General features: G+C 42.9%; 1 protein-coding gene across 5 annotated transcripts in view; it reads left to right on the plus strand.

The window, feature by feature from the left end:
• PPP2R3A (protein phosphatase 2 regulatory subunit B''alpha) overlaps positions 1 to 15,746 on the plus strand; it is a 767,863-nt gene that overhangs the window by 694,718 nt on the left and 57,399 nt on the right. For all 5 annotated transcript variants that reach the window (XM_050965378.1, XM_050965375.1, XM_050965376.1 and 2 more), the window contains 3 exons: positions 3,142 to 3,245; positions 11,142 to 11,244; positions 13,455 to 13,529. In XM_050965378.1, the coding sequence (XP_050821335.1) occupies positions 3,142 to 3,245; positions 11,142 to 11,244; positions 13,455 to 13,529 (282 nt within the window). The remainder of the gene's footprint in view (positions 1 to 3,141; positions 3,246 to 11,141; positions 11,245 to 13,454; positions 13,530 to 15,746) is intronic.

The following is a 15,746-nucleotide window of genomic DNA, read 5'->3' on the forward strand; positions in this document are numbered from 1 at the left end:
TTCAATAACTCGGTCCTGGGATAGGGGTCGTTATAAAATTGGATGGGTGGGGTTCTGTGGCCTGCCTTGTGCAGGAGGTCAGACTAGATGATCAGATTGGTCCCTTCTGACCTATGAGTCTATGAGTCTATGAGTTCGAACAGTCAGGAAATAAGAGCCTGGATCTGGGGAACACAACACCTGGTTCAGGAACCATTTGCCACATTACCCTATTCTTCCATGTTTCAAGCATGTACTCTCCTCACACTGTTAATGCAATAGCAACCATAACATAAATTCTCATTTATTCAATATACATTATTCATTGATGCTGTAGCTGGAACAGTGGCACTTCATCCAGGAGGGGCATTCTAGTTTCATGAGCAAAAATTTTGTGGCTGCAGAGACTCGCTTTGTAATAAAGGTGACAGCAGCTGTCAGAACACACCCTCTGAAAAGATGCCCAGGAAACCATCAAGTGTGGGACAAAAAAGTTTCATGTCTCACATTATGTGTCATGCAAGGGCAGCAAAGGTGTCTGTTGGGGCCTTGCCAGACTCAAAACAGAAAAAGCAGCATGGCTATGCAGAGGAGACCAGTGCCTCAATCAATGGTACATCGAGACATCCCTGGGTCAGCACATTATCTGATGACATCAAGCTGTGACAAGGTCCACTGCTGCAATACAGTAGTACTGATATTACTCAGGGTTCTGAAGCAAGTGCAATAGAACTAGGAGCCTTTATTAATAAAACAGCACAAAGTGAATCTCCATCCTTTTTCATTGCATACCTAGGCCTGGCTCATGTACTGTGTACTGAAATCAGGATGGTCACATCCAAAAGTAGCTATTCAGCTGGCTGGTGTTCTGGTAGGAAACGCGACAACCACAGGAAAAAGTTAGTGGAGGGCGCCAAGGAGAGAACTTTGTTCAACATAAAAAAAGATAAGCCTGTGAGAGAGGCTTTCAGTGGAAGGTGGGGCTTGTATCTCAATTAGTGCTTCCCCGCGTTTCCCGTTTCCAACCAGAATCACTTTAGTCATGCCTGGATTCAGCTTGAGCCAGCTGCTCCTCATCCAAGAGACGATCTCTTGCAGGCATTCTGACCTCTTGGCGGTGGTAGCAGCAGTTGAGAATGAGATAGAGAGTGGAGTGTTATTGGCATGCTGTTGCCAGCAGAGCCTGTGGTCTCCCAGTGGCCTCATGGAGATTTCGAGGAGAAGCAGGGATAGTGTGACTCAACAAAGGCCTTCAGAGAGGAGGAGCAGTTACCCATCTCACTCTTTGGAGAGGAATGATAGGGGCTGGAGCTACAACAGAGCCGGGCTATCTACTCCTGCTATGTCACATAGGCGTCTTAGCAGCACCTTGTGGTACACTTGTCAAAGGCTGGAGGGAAGTCCAGAACTATGAGCAGGATAATGCTTAATTTGTGCCAAGTCAGAGTCCCCAGCACCTCTGGGCCTGGCAGGTCACAGCAGGGTTGCCAACTTTCTAATCACACAAACCCAAACAGCCTTGCCCTGCCCCTTTTCTGAGGCCCTACCCCTACTCACTCCATCCCCCGCCCTCCTTCGCTTGCTCTCCCCCACCCTCACTCACTTTCACGGGGCTGGAGCAGAGGGTTGGGGTGCAAGAGGTGGTGAGGGCTCCGGCAGGGGGTGCAGGCTCTGGAGTGGGGCCTAGGATGAGGGGTTTGGGGTGCAGGAGGAAGCTCCGGGCTGGGGGTGAGGGGTTTGGAGTGCAAGGGCAAGCTCTGGGCTGAGGCAGAGGGATGGGGTGTGGAGGAGGTTTGAGGTGCGGGCCCTGGAAGGGAGTTTGGGTACAGGAGGGGGCTCAGACATTGGGATATGGGAGAGGCTACTGGGTGCGGGCTTCAGCTGGGTGGCACTTATCTCTGGCAGCTCCTGGAAGCAGCCAGCATGTCTGGCTCCTAAGTTCAGGGGCAGCCATGCAGCGCTGTGCGCTGCCTCTGCCTGCAGGCACTGCCCTTGCAGCTCCCATTGGCCGAGGTTCCTGACCAATGGGAGCTGTGGAGTTGGGGTTCTGGGTGGGGCACAGGGCCAGTGCGTGGAGACTCCTTAGCCGCCTCTGCGCCTAAGAGCCGGACATGCTGGCTGCTTCCGGAAGCCATGCAGAGCCAGGACGGGTAGGGAGCCTGCCTTCACCCTGCTGAACCGCCGACTGGACTTTTAGCGGCCTATTAAAGTCTCCGGGATTGCTTTCAATAGCCACCAGGAGATTGATGCCGATTCCACTAGACTCCTGGCCAATCCGGGAGGGTTGGCAACCCTAGTCAGTGCCCCAGCACCTCTGGGCCTGGCAGGTCACAGCCCAAGTACTTCTGAGCCTGGCAGGTCACAACCCCGGCACCTCGGGCTTGCTGCATGAGTTATGAATGTGAAAAAATTGCTTGAGCCCCAGCCCTTCTTCCATTACAAATTAAACACTGGAGCAGGGGGATCTTTTCCGTGTCTATGGCTGTGAGGAGCTTATCTTTTTAGTTCCAGTAGGGCAGTCTCTGTCCTGTGCTCTGGTCTGTACACAGATTGCAAGGCGTCTAGGAGGTTGGCTGATGTAACCAGCAGGCTCCAGTATGCGACTGCTTCCTCAGTTATATTGTCCAGGAGTGGGAGGTTGCAGTCACGATGGTGGCTGGGGAACTCTGCAGGGTCGAGCATTGGCTTCTTGATGATTGGATTGACTGCTGCATTTTTCAAGGAATTTGACGGGTTTGCTTCTCTGAAGCACCATGGAAATCGTAATGCACTGGTTTTCCTAGGCTAGCACTTTGAATTGCACCCAGAAGTAAAAGCCAGTGCAGATGCTGATCTCATATCCCATAGGAAATTTAGTCCTAGACGCTGCAGACTGCCTCTCTCTGTATGCGCCATCAGAACAAGAGGGATTATCTTGCCTGTATGTAACAACATAGGGAGGGCCAGGGAGCATGGTGTTCTTAGTGGAGGCTGATTGACTCTGTTGACTTCTTGTGTTGGCCTGATGAGGTATAAGGCCCAATGGATTCTGTATCGTGGTGTGAGAGCCCACAAATTGTTTGTTGACAGAATATACAGTTCATGAATAAATAAGCCCTTTCTGTGACTGTTTTAACATCCCAGCCTTCTCAGCTACCATGTATTTGTGTGTTTCATTTGCAGGTATGTGGCTGCCCTCTGTACTGGAAAGCCCCCATGTTCAATGCGGCAGGGGGAGAAAGGACGGGATTTGTATCTGTACATTCGTTCGTAGCTATGTGGAGACAGTGAGTACAGCATATAAGAACGTTCTTCCTCAGAAAAGGAAAAGGCCAGCCACCCAATTGCCTGCCCTAACACTTCTTCAGTTCTGCTTTCCTGCTCACCCACCAGGCTCTTCAAACCCCTCCTCCTTCTGTCCAACTAAATCTGTCTTTTAAAATCGACATTGGTTTCAGTTATCTTTCCCATCATTTACTGAATGTTTGTTTCTCCCAATGCTTTAATAGAGTCTGCATCCATTGATTAGGAATAGCCCATATCTGCAAATGTTGTGTGTATGAGGTACAGTGACATGGACACTGAGTGAGTCTGGAGATAGTATCATTCCCTAGAATAGTGGGTCCTATTCTGGGATGGACGGTAGAGTCCTTTATGCTGTAAATTGTTTGGCAACCCCTGTTGGAGGCACAATTCCACAGGATTGCTTTCAAATCTGGCCCATTTGGGAGGAGGAGGGGGAGGGAGCACTATGCAGTCTTCTTCCAACTGCAGAGCCTCTCTTTGGCACACTTCCTACTTGGGCACTTTAAGTGTGCCTATCCTTGCATCTCCCTGGCCTGTCTCCAAAGACCCCTCCCTGCCAAAGTGGAGCACAGCTCTGTGGCATTCAGTAGAAGTGCACCCCCGGCCCTGACTCTCTGCATCATGTTCCCTCGCTCCAGTGAATATGCAACCATTCTGCTCCCTGGCATTGATTCAGGAAAGTGCTTAAGTTCTGCAGACTTTGTGATGATATGCTTTCCTGAATCAGGGCCCTGTCAGCCACTGGTATTTGTTATGCTTGTTACTTTACATCCCCCGAGGTTAGCTCTACACCTCACACAGGTGGAAAGACATTGTCTCTGGAGAGCTGACAGTCTCTCACGAGTGCTGGTGCAGCGTGTGTGTGCGTAACAAGAAGTAGGGAAATGGGGCAAGAGAGGAGGAGGCTTACAGTGACTGGTCACATTGTTATTGGGATTAGTCCTACTTACAGGATGGAAGCTCTGTCAGGAGAGGAGTCTAAGGAAGTATTTAAATGAGGAGATTGAAGGGCGTGATGGAGGAGAAGTAGACGGGCATCCCAAGTGCAGGGGGCAAAGAGGGTGTTACGATGATGATGTGAGGGAAGCAGAACTGGGGCTCTGCTGTCATTGTGGAGGTGTGGGAGGAAGTAGAGGGTAAACTGGAGGTTGCTGAGATGTGGGTGGGAGTGACATGACACAATGGGTCAGATCCTGAGGCTTTACTTGTTTTTCATTTGTTACCAAATGCCTGAGTAAGCACGTGGCCCTGTAAGAGGAGTTTCACTGTCTCTGGAGTATGCCATTGTCAAGGCTACTTTCTGAATTCTCTCCTGTGGCTACTGAGAGCTCTGGCTAGAAGGCTCAGAATCACAGATAGTGTGAGATGGAACAGCCCTGTTATCTTACCCAGTCTTTGTGCCTGTAGGACATGTCTGCAATATCACTTAGTTTAATTTTTAAAGTCCCAAGCAGTATGATTTCCACCTCTTCCACAGCCCAGTTCAGTGGGCACCCTTCAAATCCTTCAAACTGCCTTTGGAGCTGTGCTCCGTAGGTATTTCCTGAGCTAAATATAAAAACTGTTGGGATAACATCATCAAGTTACCAAAGTAAAACTGTAAAATGTATAAGGATAGTCACAGTCTGATTGTTTTTGTTGACATATATGTTGTATCATAGGTTCCTCCACTGAGTCCTAATTAATCTCTCTTGCATATCAAATAGTTCTTATCCCTTCTTCATTGTTATAGCCTTCAAATATTTGTAGACTGGTATCATGCCCTACTTTGTCTTTTCCTTGCCAAACTATTTTTTGCTGTTTTAATCTTTCCTCAGTTTCTCCAGGCCCCTGATCGTTTTTATTGCTCTTCTGTGAAGACCCTTCAATTTTCAGACATTCATAGATTCCAAGGCCAGAAGAGACCATTGTGATTCTCGAGTCTGACCCCCTGTATAACCCAGAATTTCCTAGAACTTCCCCACAATAATTCCTAAAGCAGCTCTTGTAGAAAAACACCCGATCTTGATTTAAACATTGTCAGTGGTGGAGAATCCACCATGATCCTTGGTAAATTGTTCTAATGGTTAGTTACACTCACAATTAAAAATGTGCACCTTATTTCCAGTCTGCATTTGTCTACCTTCAACTTCCAGTTATTGGATCATGTTAGATCTTTCTCTGCTAAGAGGCCATTATTAAATATTTGTTCCCCATGTGGGTACTTACAGACTGTCATCAAGTCAACCCTTAACCATAGCCATATTGAAACAGGCCTTCTTTTTAAAACGTGGATGCCTAACTTTAAACACCCAAGTCCATTTTAGGCACCTAAATAAGTGGCCTTATTTTTCAAAAGTGCTAAGCACCCAAAAATCTCATTCAAGGTCAGTGGGAGCTACTTAGTGTGCAGAAGTTTTGAAAATCAGTCCACATATTTTAATATGGTCTTGAGAGCCCAACTTTCTGCTCTCATTTTAAAACAGCTCAGCCAGAATCTAGTGCCTCTCTTTTTGGTGAGATATGCGTTTGCATATGCAGCCCAAAGCCTCTCTGCTCTTTCTGCAGCTATCAAACTGCACATTCATGTCTAATTTGCCGTTCACTATCACAACAGCCTCTCCAGTGTTGAAGTTGCAATTCTTATTATAAAGGCCTATATTAGTTTCCCTGTAGCTTTGGAATTGCAAGTTGGTTTAGCCTGAAAATTGTCAGATTCACTCTGCAGCACAGCAGCATGTTTCTGCAAAGAGTGATTAAAACTCACTCTGTTTTAATGTTATTGAAAGTTTGCCCTAACTTTTGCGTCAATACTTCATTATGACTCTAAAAATGCTCTTCACATTAGATTTTCACACTGGTTTATGAAAGAGGCAATTTAAAGAGAAAAAATAACCAAAAATTTAAAGAGTTAAAAACTGGGCATGATGCTCCATCAGTCAAGCTGATGGAGGAAGAATATGGTGACTGAGCATACTTTTTAATCTGTCCCTTAATGGGCTGGGCCTACGGTAACTGTCCACAGGGCATGCGTGCTAGATCCACTGTTTACACTTAAAGAGACAACATAAGAAATCTCTACTCATAACCTTCACTTAATAAGTGTTAACGCATTTCTCTAGAGGGACCATTATATTTGCCCCTATTTTCAGATTGATGTGATGGAGCCACTTTGATTAAGTATATTGCATATTCTGTATTTGGTAATGGGTAAAGTATTCGTGACATGCGATGATGAAATACTTTATATTCCAGCATTAACTAAGGAGGAGCATCTACTAAAGTTAAACATTTAAATCAGCAAGACTAGATTACATGCACCTCAGATTTATAGCAGAACTGGCTGAGGAGTGGGTCCCGCTGCAAAGCCACTGAACACGAACTCCCAGTGCCGCGTTATGGCTAAATGCTGTGCATTTGTTTATTTAACCATTTTCTACAATTTCCTGTTTTCAAGCCTCTAACGCCTCAGTCCAGCAAGTACTTAAATATGTCCATAACTTTATGCTCCTGAGTATTCCCAATGAGTTGAATGAGACTATGCACATGCATAAAGCTACTCACAGGTGAAAATGCGCATAGGACTGAGTGCAGGTGTCTAATAACTAATTCTTATTAATGATAAGTAATTACTAGTAAATAACAAATAATGTGTTTTAATTTTTGCAGTTCTTGAAAATTACTGAGTAATTTTTCTTTGAGTAACTTATTGTTTCCATCACAATAACTGGTGAAATCTCTGGAGCCTGATACTTTCTACATTGTTTCTCAGTCCCTGTTACGATTATTTTTCAGTAAGGGCTTGGTGAAAACCTGGGAATTTCTCATTTTTGTGTATGTGTTTCGGTTCTATAGACACCAGTTATTTGGATAACTGTGTTAATCTTGACCGACAATGTTACGCAATAGGAAATAGCGAAGACTGAAATAATGTTCCACTCTTCTGAAGTACTCACTCCTCTGGGTCACAGACAGAAGATATCATCCTATAGAGCATATTTCCATTCAGTAAAGCACCACACCCTGCTAGCAATTTTTATAGTTGGAGCAGATTCCCCTCCACAGCCTCCCTCCCCAACCTTCTCCACTTCCCACGCACACACTTGACAAAAGAAGCCATTGTTTGCCTCTTTGGGGTGATTTGTATGGTAGGGAATTTTGTCAGTAGAGTTTGGCAGCATCTTCAAATACTGCAGTCTTGGAAAAAGATTAAACTATAGGGGAGAGATTCTATTATGGCATCTGATTGGATCCATCTTTAACAGATGCTAAATGTTCAATTATTTTTTCTATGTTAAAAGAGATCAGAACTCCATAAGAAATGGATATTAGCAATATATGTCTTGATTTTAGTAAGGCTTTTGACACAATCCCACATGACATTCTCATAAGCGGAGAAATGTGTTCTAGATGAAATTACTATAAGGTGGGTGCACAGCTGGCTGAAAGAGTGTACTCTCAGAGTAGTTATTAATGGTTCACTGTCAAAGTGGGAGGTGTATCTAATGGGGTCCCACAGGGGTCAGTCCTGGGTCTGATACCGTTCAATATTTTCATTAATGAGTTGGATAAAGGAGTGGAGCAGGGCCGGCTTTAAGCTGATTCCCTCGATTCCCCGGAATTGGGCCCCACGCCTAAGAGGGCCCTGCGCCTTAGGCGTCTTTTTTATTTATTTATTTATTTATTTTACTCACCTGGCGTTGGGGGGGGGGTCTGCTCCAGGTCTTGGGCAGCATTTCGGTGGCAGGGGAGTCTGCTCCGGGTCTTGGGCGGCATTTCAGTGGCGGGGGGTCCTTTGGTGCTGTGGAAGACCCGGAGCGGATCAGACTGCCGCTGGGTATTCAAATCAGGCCCTACCGTCCATAAAGCCGGCCCTGGAGTGGAGAGTATGCTTCTAAAATTTGCACATGATACTAATCATAAGGGTAGTTAAGCTCTGGAATAGGCTTCCAAGGGAGGTTGTGAAATCCCCGTCACTGGAGGTTTTTAAAAACATGTTGGAAAAACACCTCTCAGAGATGGTCTAGGTTTACGTGGTCCTGCCTCAGCGCAGGGGGCAGAACTTGATGACTTCTTGAGGTCCCTTCCAGCCCTACCTTTCAACGATTCTATGAATATTGATTTCTAAGGGCCAGTTCTGCCTCTCTTACACACACAGGGTTCAGTTCTCCCTTTTGCAGAGGACTAGCAAAAACCCTATTGTGCCACATACTTCCTTCTTAAACCCCCAAGTTAGGGCCTAAATGGGATTCAAGTGGTATATAGGCCTTATGCTTTTGCTTTGCAGAAAGGTGAATTTCACCCATTCAGAGTAAAAGAGGCATATTCATGTACTGAAAATGTAGTTTTCAGACAGTGAGAAGACATGAATCTTTCCAACTGATAAGGGAAGCTAAAAGTATAAATGAAAAAATCTGTGGCCAGTGGAGTTAAGGATAATAAGAATAATTTTTTAAAATAAATAAGAAACAAATGCAATCATCATAACATTGGTGTAGGTCCAGTATTAGATGGGTATAGCAAAATTATCAATCATGATGCAGAAAAGGTTCTTCAATAAATATTTCTGTTGTGCATTTGAAAAACAGCTGGATGACTTATTTTTTATCTTCCACAGTTAATTAAATACTTTCTATTCCAACAGTAACTAGGTAGAATGTTAAACAGAAAACTGCTAAAGCCAAACATTTTTTAAAACTGCAGGACCAGATAACTTGCAACCAAGAGTTTTAAAAGAATTAGCCAAGCAGGAGATTATCAAGTAGAAGTAGAGAGGTGATATTACCACTGTATATGGCATTAGTGAGGCTATTACTGTATACTGTGACCAGATCTGATATCAACACTTCAAAAAATTGGAAAGTCTAGAAAAGAGCTGCAAGAATGATATGCAGTGTGGAAAACCTGCCTTGTATAGAAAGAGATGAGGGCAACTCAATTCTAGATTAGTTTATCCTAGAGAAGATTAAGAAGTCACTTGATCATAGTCTGTAAGTACCTGCATGGAGAAAAGAATTCTCTAACCTAGCAGACAAAAGCATAAGATGATCCAATGACTGGTAGCTGAAGCCAGCCAGATTCAGATTAGAAATAATAATAATAATTAATTAACCATTGGAACAATTGACCTACAGTTTTCCACCTCTTTAAGTGTTTTAAGGCAAGCCTGGATGTTCCTTTCTAAGAGATCTGCTCTAGCTCAACCAGAAGTTATAGGCTTGATGTAGGAATCACTGGGTGAAATTCTTTGGTCTGTTAAGCAAGAGGTCAAATGAGACGATCCTAATGATACCATCTGGCCTTAATACCTGTGGCTCTATGAAATGGGAATGCTGTTCTAAGATACCTGTAGGAAGAGTAAAGAGAACAAAACTATACATTTTTAGCAAATAAGCACAGAGATTGATTTCTTCAAGTCTCAGAATTTAAATAAACCAAGGGTAGGCAACCTATGGCACGTGTGCCAAAGGCAGCATGCAAGCTAATTTTCAGTGGCTCTCTCACTGCCAGGGTCCTGGCCACTGGTCTGGGGGGCTCTGTATTTTAATTTAATTTTAAATGAAGCTTCTTAAACATTTTAAAAACCTTTTTTACTTTACATAGAACAATAGTTTAGTTATATATTATAGACTTATAGAAAGAGACCTTCTAAAAATGTCAAAATGTATTACTGGCATGCAAAACCTTAAATTAGAATGAATAAATGAAGACTCAGCACACCACTTCTGAAAGGTTGCCAACCCCTGAAATAAACACTTAATGTAAACATTTGACATACTGCACTGCATAGGTAGGCAAGTAACTGTACTGATGATTCCCTACAATGAACAGTAAAACACAGGGATAAGAAGTACTATAACTGTTGCCTTCAGAAGGCTTTTTCTTTTTCTTCAAGGCAATCATTTCTATTTGACAGTTGTAACAGTTATGGAGCTAGCTGTGCCAGTGCCCCCCTCAGGTGTGTGGCCTCTTTCACCTTAGCTGTCTTGGGGTGGAATCTTGTGATTCTTATACTCTTTGGCCAGACCCTAAGAACACGGCCTCATGTACAAATTACTTGTAACCCTGCAGGGCCAACTGGTTTCAGATGCCTTCGTTTCTTCCCTTCGGGGTCCTGTGATATTGACCAACAGCCTCCTTCAAACAAAGGTGTTTTATTTAGCAGTTGGAACAAAACATAAAACACAAAAAGAATTTTAAAAATAACAGCCTACTTGCATTGTCTTATCTAGCGTTACGCTGCCCTACAAGCCCAGTTAGATGCACTTTCCTCTTCAGCTGCAGACACAGAACACAATCAACTTACGTTCTCCTAGCCAGCCCAGATCCTGCTGTGTGTCTGTGTGACTCTGTCTTGACCCAACCTTTTCAAACTGGCTTGGACACTCCCCCAGAGTGTGGGCTAGTCCTATGAAAGTTACTGGCTCTTGGAATGTCTCTTAGCAACTCTCCCATTTAAGTTGTTAGGTGACTATTGGATGGGCAGGCTGGCGCGGCTACCCAGATAGACCCTTAGAGTAAAATATCCATCCCCTTTTATGAGACAGTGACACCTTGGTGGTGACAGATCCACCTTGGTGGAGAAACCATATTAGCAATCACCAAAGAGCACACCTATATTGTCACAGTAACATCAGGGAGAAACAATATTCAACCCCTCCAAGAAACACTTGGGCATTGTTTCAAGGTATCAAAGAATAAAATAAGGTGTTACCTTTCTGATGTCAGGTGTGCATAATTTACATGGTCACAACTTTGCATAAATTACATAACTTCTGGCTGAAATTTGGCACTTTAAATAAGGAGCCTAACAATCAAACTGTGGCTTCTGATTGCTATGTCCTCTAAGAGTATGAATTAGTTTGAGTAATTTAGAGCCTTATCTCTCTCTCTCACAGATTACTACAGAGCTGCCATGATGATGCAGCCAAATTTCTATACCTTCTAGCAAAATCCAGCTGCAACTACCTAGAGCAGGAGGATTTCATCCCACTACTTCAGGTACATAAACCTTGCTCAGCAGTACCTGGTTGAGTGAGCAGGGGGAAGGGTGTTGCTAATTTTGGATATTTGTTTGTAACTTCTTCAGTGTATGTAAAGGGCATGCAGAGCTTTGAATAGGCTCTACTTGGGGAGGAACTTTTTAGACTTAAATTTAAATATTAATGTAAGGGGCTGCTCATTTCTGAAGGAGCTGAGCAGTGGCAGCTCCTGCTGAAGTTATGCAAAACTTTAACTTGACCCATGGTCTCCAGTTGGGGTAACCATTTGGAATTAACAGGTAGCTAAACTGAATCCACCCAGCTCCTCCATGTGCGTGTATCTGCAAATCTCAAAACTCAGGACTGGAGAGCATGCAAGGCACTGTGAGATCGATAGATATTAGACTAAAGTGTAAAACCTTTGCGTGTTAAGAGTGCAGTTAACAGTTAGTTATTTAGTTTACCTAATAACACTTCTTCCGGACTACCAAGTGCAATCTACCATTGAAATATTTGCAAAGAATTATGAAACTAAAGTATTGTAAATGTCAGCTAGCCTATCACATATTTATATTCCACTGTACAAAAAGCTTTTCTTTGTATTCTACCTAAATTATCCTTGTTTTAATTTCATCCCATTGCTTTTTCTTTTACCATTATACACTATAAAAAACAAACATCCCCCTCAATTCTTGGTGTCTAGTTCCTTCAAATATTTGTAGCTGCATATCATAGAATCATGGGACTGGAAGGGACCTTGAGAGGTCATCTAGTCCAGTCCCCTGCTCTCATGGCAGGACTAAGTATTATCTAGACCATCTCTGACAGGAGTTTGTCTGACTTGCTCTTAAAAATCTCCAATGATGGAGATTCCACAACCTCCCTAGGCAATTTATTCATGTCCCTCCTTAGTTTTTGTTGCTAAGCTTTATACGTAGGTAGCTCTTTTAATCTTCCTTCCATAAATTAGTCCCTCCAGCTCTTCTGATCATTGGCCCATGCCCTTCTCTGAGCTCCTTCCAGTGTTAATACACTTCTGATACTGTGGTGCCCACTGTACATAACCATGGAGATGTCTTGAGGGGCAAGATTGGATCTCTCAGATGGTGCTTGCCTTCCCGCAAAAAAACTGGTTCCATTATGGGGTGGTGGATAAGAGTTTTGGGATGGATTTTTCTCATACTTCTTGGTGTCACTTTTCATGTTTCCTCTCCTGACTGACAACAGCTTCATTTTGCAGCTGCCAGTGCAATCTAAGAACTGTATAATCCTTTTTGTGGATTCATAGATTCCAAGGCCATAATGGACCCTGTGATCATCTAGTCTGACCTCCTGTGTAGCATAGGCCAGAGATTATCCCCAAAATAACCTGTCAGTCAGTGGCTATTCACCACCACTGGCCCTCAAGGAGGCCATGCATATGCTCAGAGCCTCCACAGCATCTTCTTATAGATGGAGCATAGTCATGGATACTTCCCTCTTGCCACTGGAGATGCTTGTAGTACAGGCATGTAGTGCTTATGCAGCCATCCTGTTGGAGGCTTCTTCCATTCATGATACGAGCAGGTCTTTCACAGTCAGGAACAGGTCACAACCATGCAGCTTTGGCTGAATTCCATACCACTAGGCCAGGATTTGGCACTAAAAAATAATTATTCTGAGAGAAAGAGAAATACAAAAATAATCAAGTTAGTATGGAAAAGGTATGAACTGTAGCTATGCATATCCTACCGATCACAAAAGATTGTATCTTTATGAAAGATGATTTAAAAAAGCAGCTTTTCTCCTGTTGTTGGATATTGCTCTGGAAAGAAACAAAGGGCTGTTTTTAAAGTCTTTCAGAAGAACACTTATTTCTGATGTATCAGTATGACAAATATTAATATCTGTGAGGCATTAAAAGGGGATTCGGGGAGGAAAGAGTCATATGGTCCAAGTAACTAAAAATTTTTTCTCTATCAGTAAAAATTAGTTTTCATCTGCTCACTAATTCTTCCTTTGTTTTTCTGTCTTTAAGTAAATCAAAATGGCCCAGCAGGTGCGTATTGTCCAGAAAATGCCTGTACTTTTACAAGGTTCATTTTAAAATATTGTAATTTATCTTTTTAAATGCTGCAGTTGCAGTTTGGAAAGTGCCACAGAGCATCACTTTGTAAACTCAGTCATTTTTAAACTCTAATTAAAAGGAAAAAAACTCTTGTTCCAATTTCATTTGGTTTTGTCTTTCAGGATGTGGTTGAAACGCATCCTGGCCTGACATTCTTGAAGGATGCTCCAGAATTCCATTCCCGCTACATTACTACGGTAGGCTGACTCTAGGAGTCTCCACATAATCCTGACATTCCAAGTCCCTCTTGTTACACAATCTGCCACTATTTATATAAGCAAGTGTTTTGAGTTATTTGGAAAAATATGTGTTTTACCCAGGCTAATAATGGTGAGCAATCTTATTGTACCATTTTGGCATTTAATTGTGCTGCAAGTTGGATTTTTTGGCCTCTCTCCTGACAATAGGCATCATGGTAGCCATGGAAATAAGTATGTGATCCTCAGCCAGTAGATTTATCATAATACAGATGGGCAGCTGAGATACAGCATGGATGATCTTTGGAAAGACTCCTGTTGTTCTCTCTTAAGGCACATTAGCTCGAGGTTGCACTATTTCAGTGGTAAATGAATAACACAGATAAATGCCTATAGTATCTGACATCATAGCCGTCCTTGTTAATATAACCCTGTTCAGTTTGTCCGCTTTCCATACCCGTTCCAGCCATTGCATTGTGTGGCTTCCAAAACTGTGGGGAGGCTGTACTATTGATTTATATTCACAAACAAAAAACTTAATTTAACATTAGCTAAGATTGCTCTCATCAATAAACTTAACCATAACAAATAGGAAATACAAAATCAAAGATTAATAGGTAGCAAAGTCAAGCACTCTCAAGTTAAGAAATGCTAGAATGAACATTGGCCATGCAGTCTTTTTTCACCCCTCTAGTGGATATGCATTATGATACATTCTTTAATTGCATGCATAAGTGACCACCTGTGAAAAGTTTAGTGTAAATGACTTGGCCAGCATCTCTTGGAAACTTGGTGGCTGAGGCAGGGATAGAATCTGAGGTCCTATGTGATGCTGCACAACCACTTACACCAAACTTTTTTGCAGGTGGTCACTTCTGCATCTACTTAAAGACTATATCATAATGCATAGGCGGAAGGCGCGCTGAATAGGCAACATTCATTCTGGAGTTTCCTAATTTGAGAGTGCTTGAATTTTGCTACTTTTTAATCCTTAGCTTTGCATTTCCTATTTTTTTGTGGTTTAGTTTACTGATGTGAGCAACCTTAACTAATGTTAAACAAAGGATTTTTGCGTGTGTGAATTTCCTTAGTTTTTAATGGCACATATTTAAAAGATTTTCTATTTAAATAATAACATGCTTAATACATAAAGCATTTGTTGTGTTCAATGTATATTTTATGGCCATTGTTATCTTTGTGAAGCTCCATATTTCACCACTTAGTGCCATGTTGACCGATATACTGAAAGTAATTAAATTAAACTGTGTGCAAACAAAACATATTTCTTTTTAAATTTAACTTCAGTTTTACTGCAACTTATGATTCTACGTGACATTTTAAAAAATTGTGTAACAGAAAACTGACCTGGGACTAACAGATCTATAATTTCCCACTTTCTTTGTGAATATTTGCCTTTTAAAGTCCTAGCCTCCAATTTGTAAGAAGCAGATAATCTACAGGAGAGGATCTGTAATTATAAGGGACAGGGCCATGGCCATATGCATTCTGGCCTGCTGGTTACAGTGGGGCTGGGGCCCACATGTCAGCTTTGATATTTGTGAGTAGGGGTCGAAGGATTCGCTAGAACAGGGGTCTCAAACTCAATTTACCTTAGGGCCAGTGCCAGTCCTCTCATCCTCCCAGCGGGACAATAATGTCACTGAAGATGGTGCTCAGAAAAGAAAATGTTTATATTGTACTTTTTATTTCACATTTCTTAGAAATAATAAAACTATCATACAAGTTTATACAATTCTTCACCTGCCAGAGAGTTTTTAGTGTTTGCCAGTCATCTGACAACGCTTCAGTTCTCTCAGTTTGTTGATGTTTGGCCTCAGTGACTGAGCAGTAGAAACCTTCAGGATTGCAGCAAGGTGTGCATCAGATAGTTGTGTTCAGTACTTTGACTTGTTTATATTCATTGTGGGGAAAAAAGTGAAGCTGCCTCCATGGCTGATTCTGCCAGGCAAGTAATGATGCTGTCTCCATGGCTGACTCTGCCCGGCAACTAGTGATGATATCTCTGTCCCTCTCCCCATGCCAATGGGAGCTGCGGTGGGTGGCGCCTCAGCAGACATTGCCAGCAGCCTGGCTGCATGCATCTCTCCTTCAGGGGCTGCAGTGGGGATGTTCTTGGACTGCAGATGGCCTGCGGGCAGGACTTTGAGACCCCTGCACTAGAGCCAGGTTCAATAAGCAAGAGTCGGGATCGGAGGC

Source organism: Gopherus flavomarginatus, chromosome 8 (assembly GCF_025201925.1).
Source record: "Gopherus flavomarginatus isolate rGopFla2 chromosome 8, rGopFla2.mat.asm, whole genome shotgun sequence".
In the NCBI taxonomy this organism is placed as follows: Eukaryota; Metazoa; Chordata; order Testudines; family Testudinidae; genus Gopherus; species Gopherus flavomarginatus.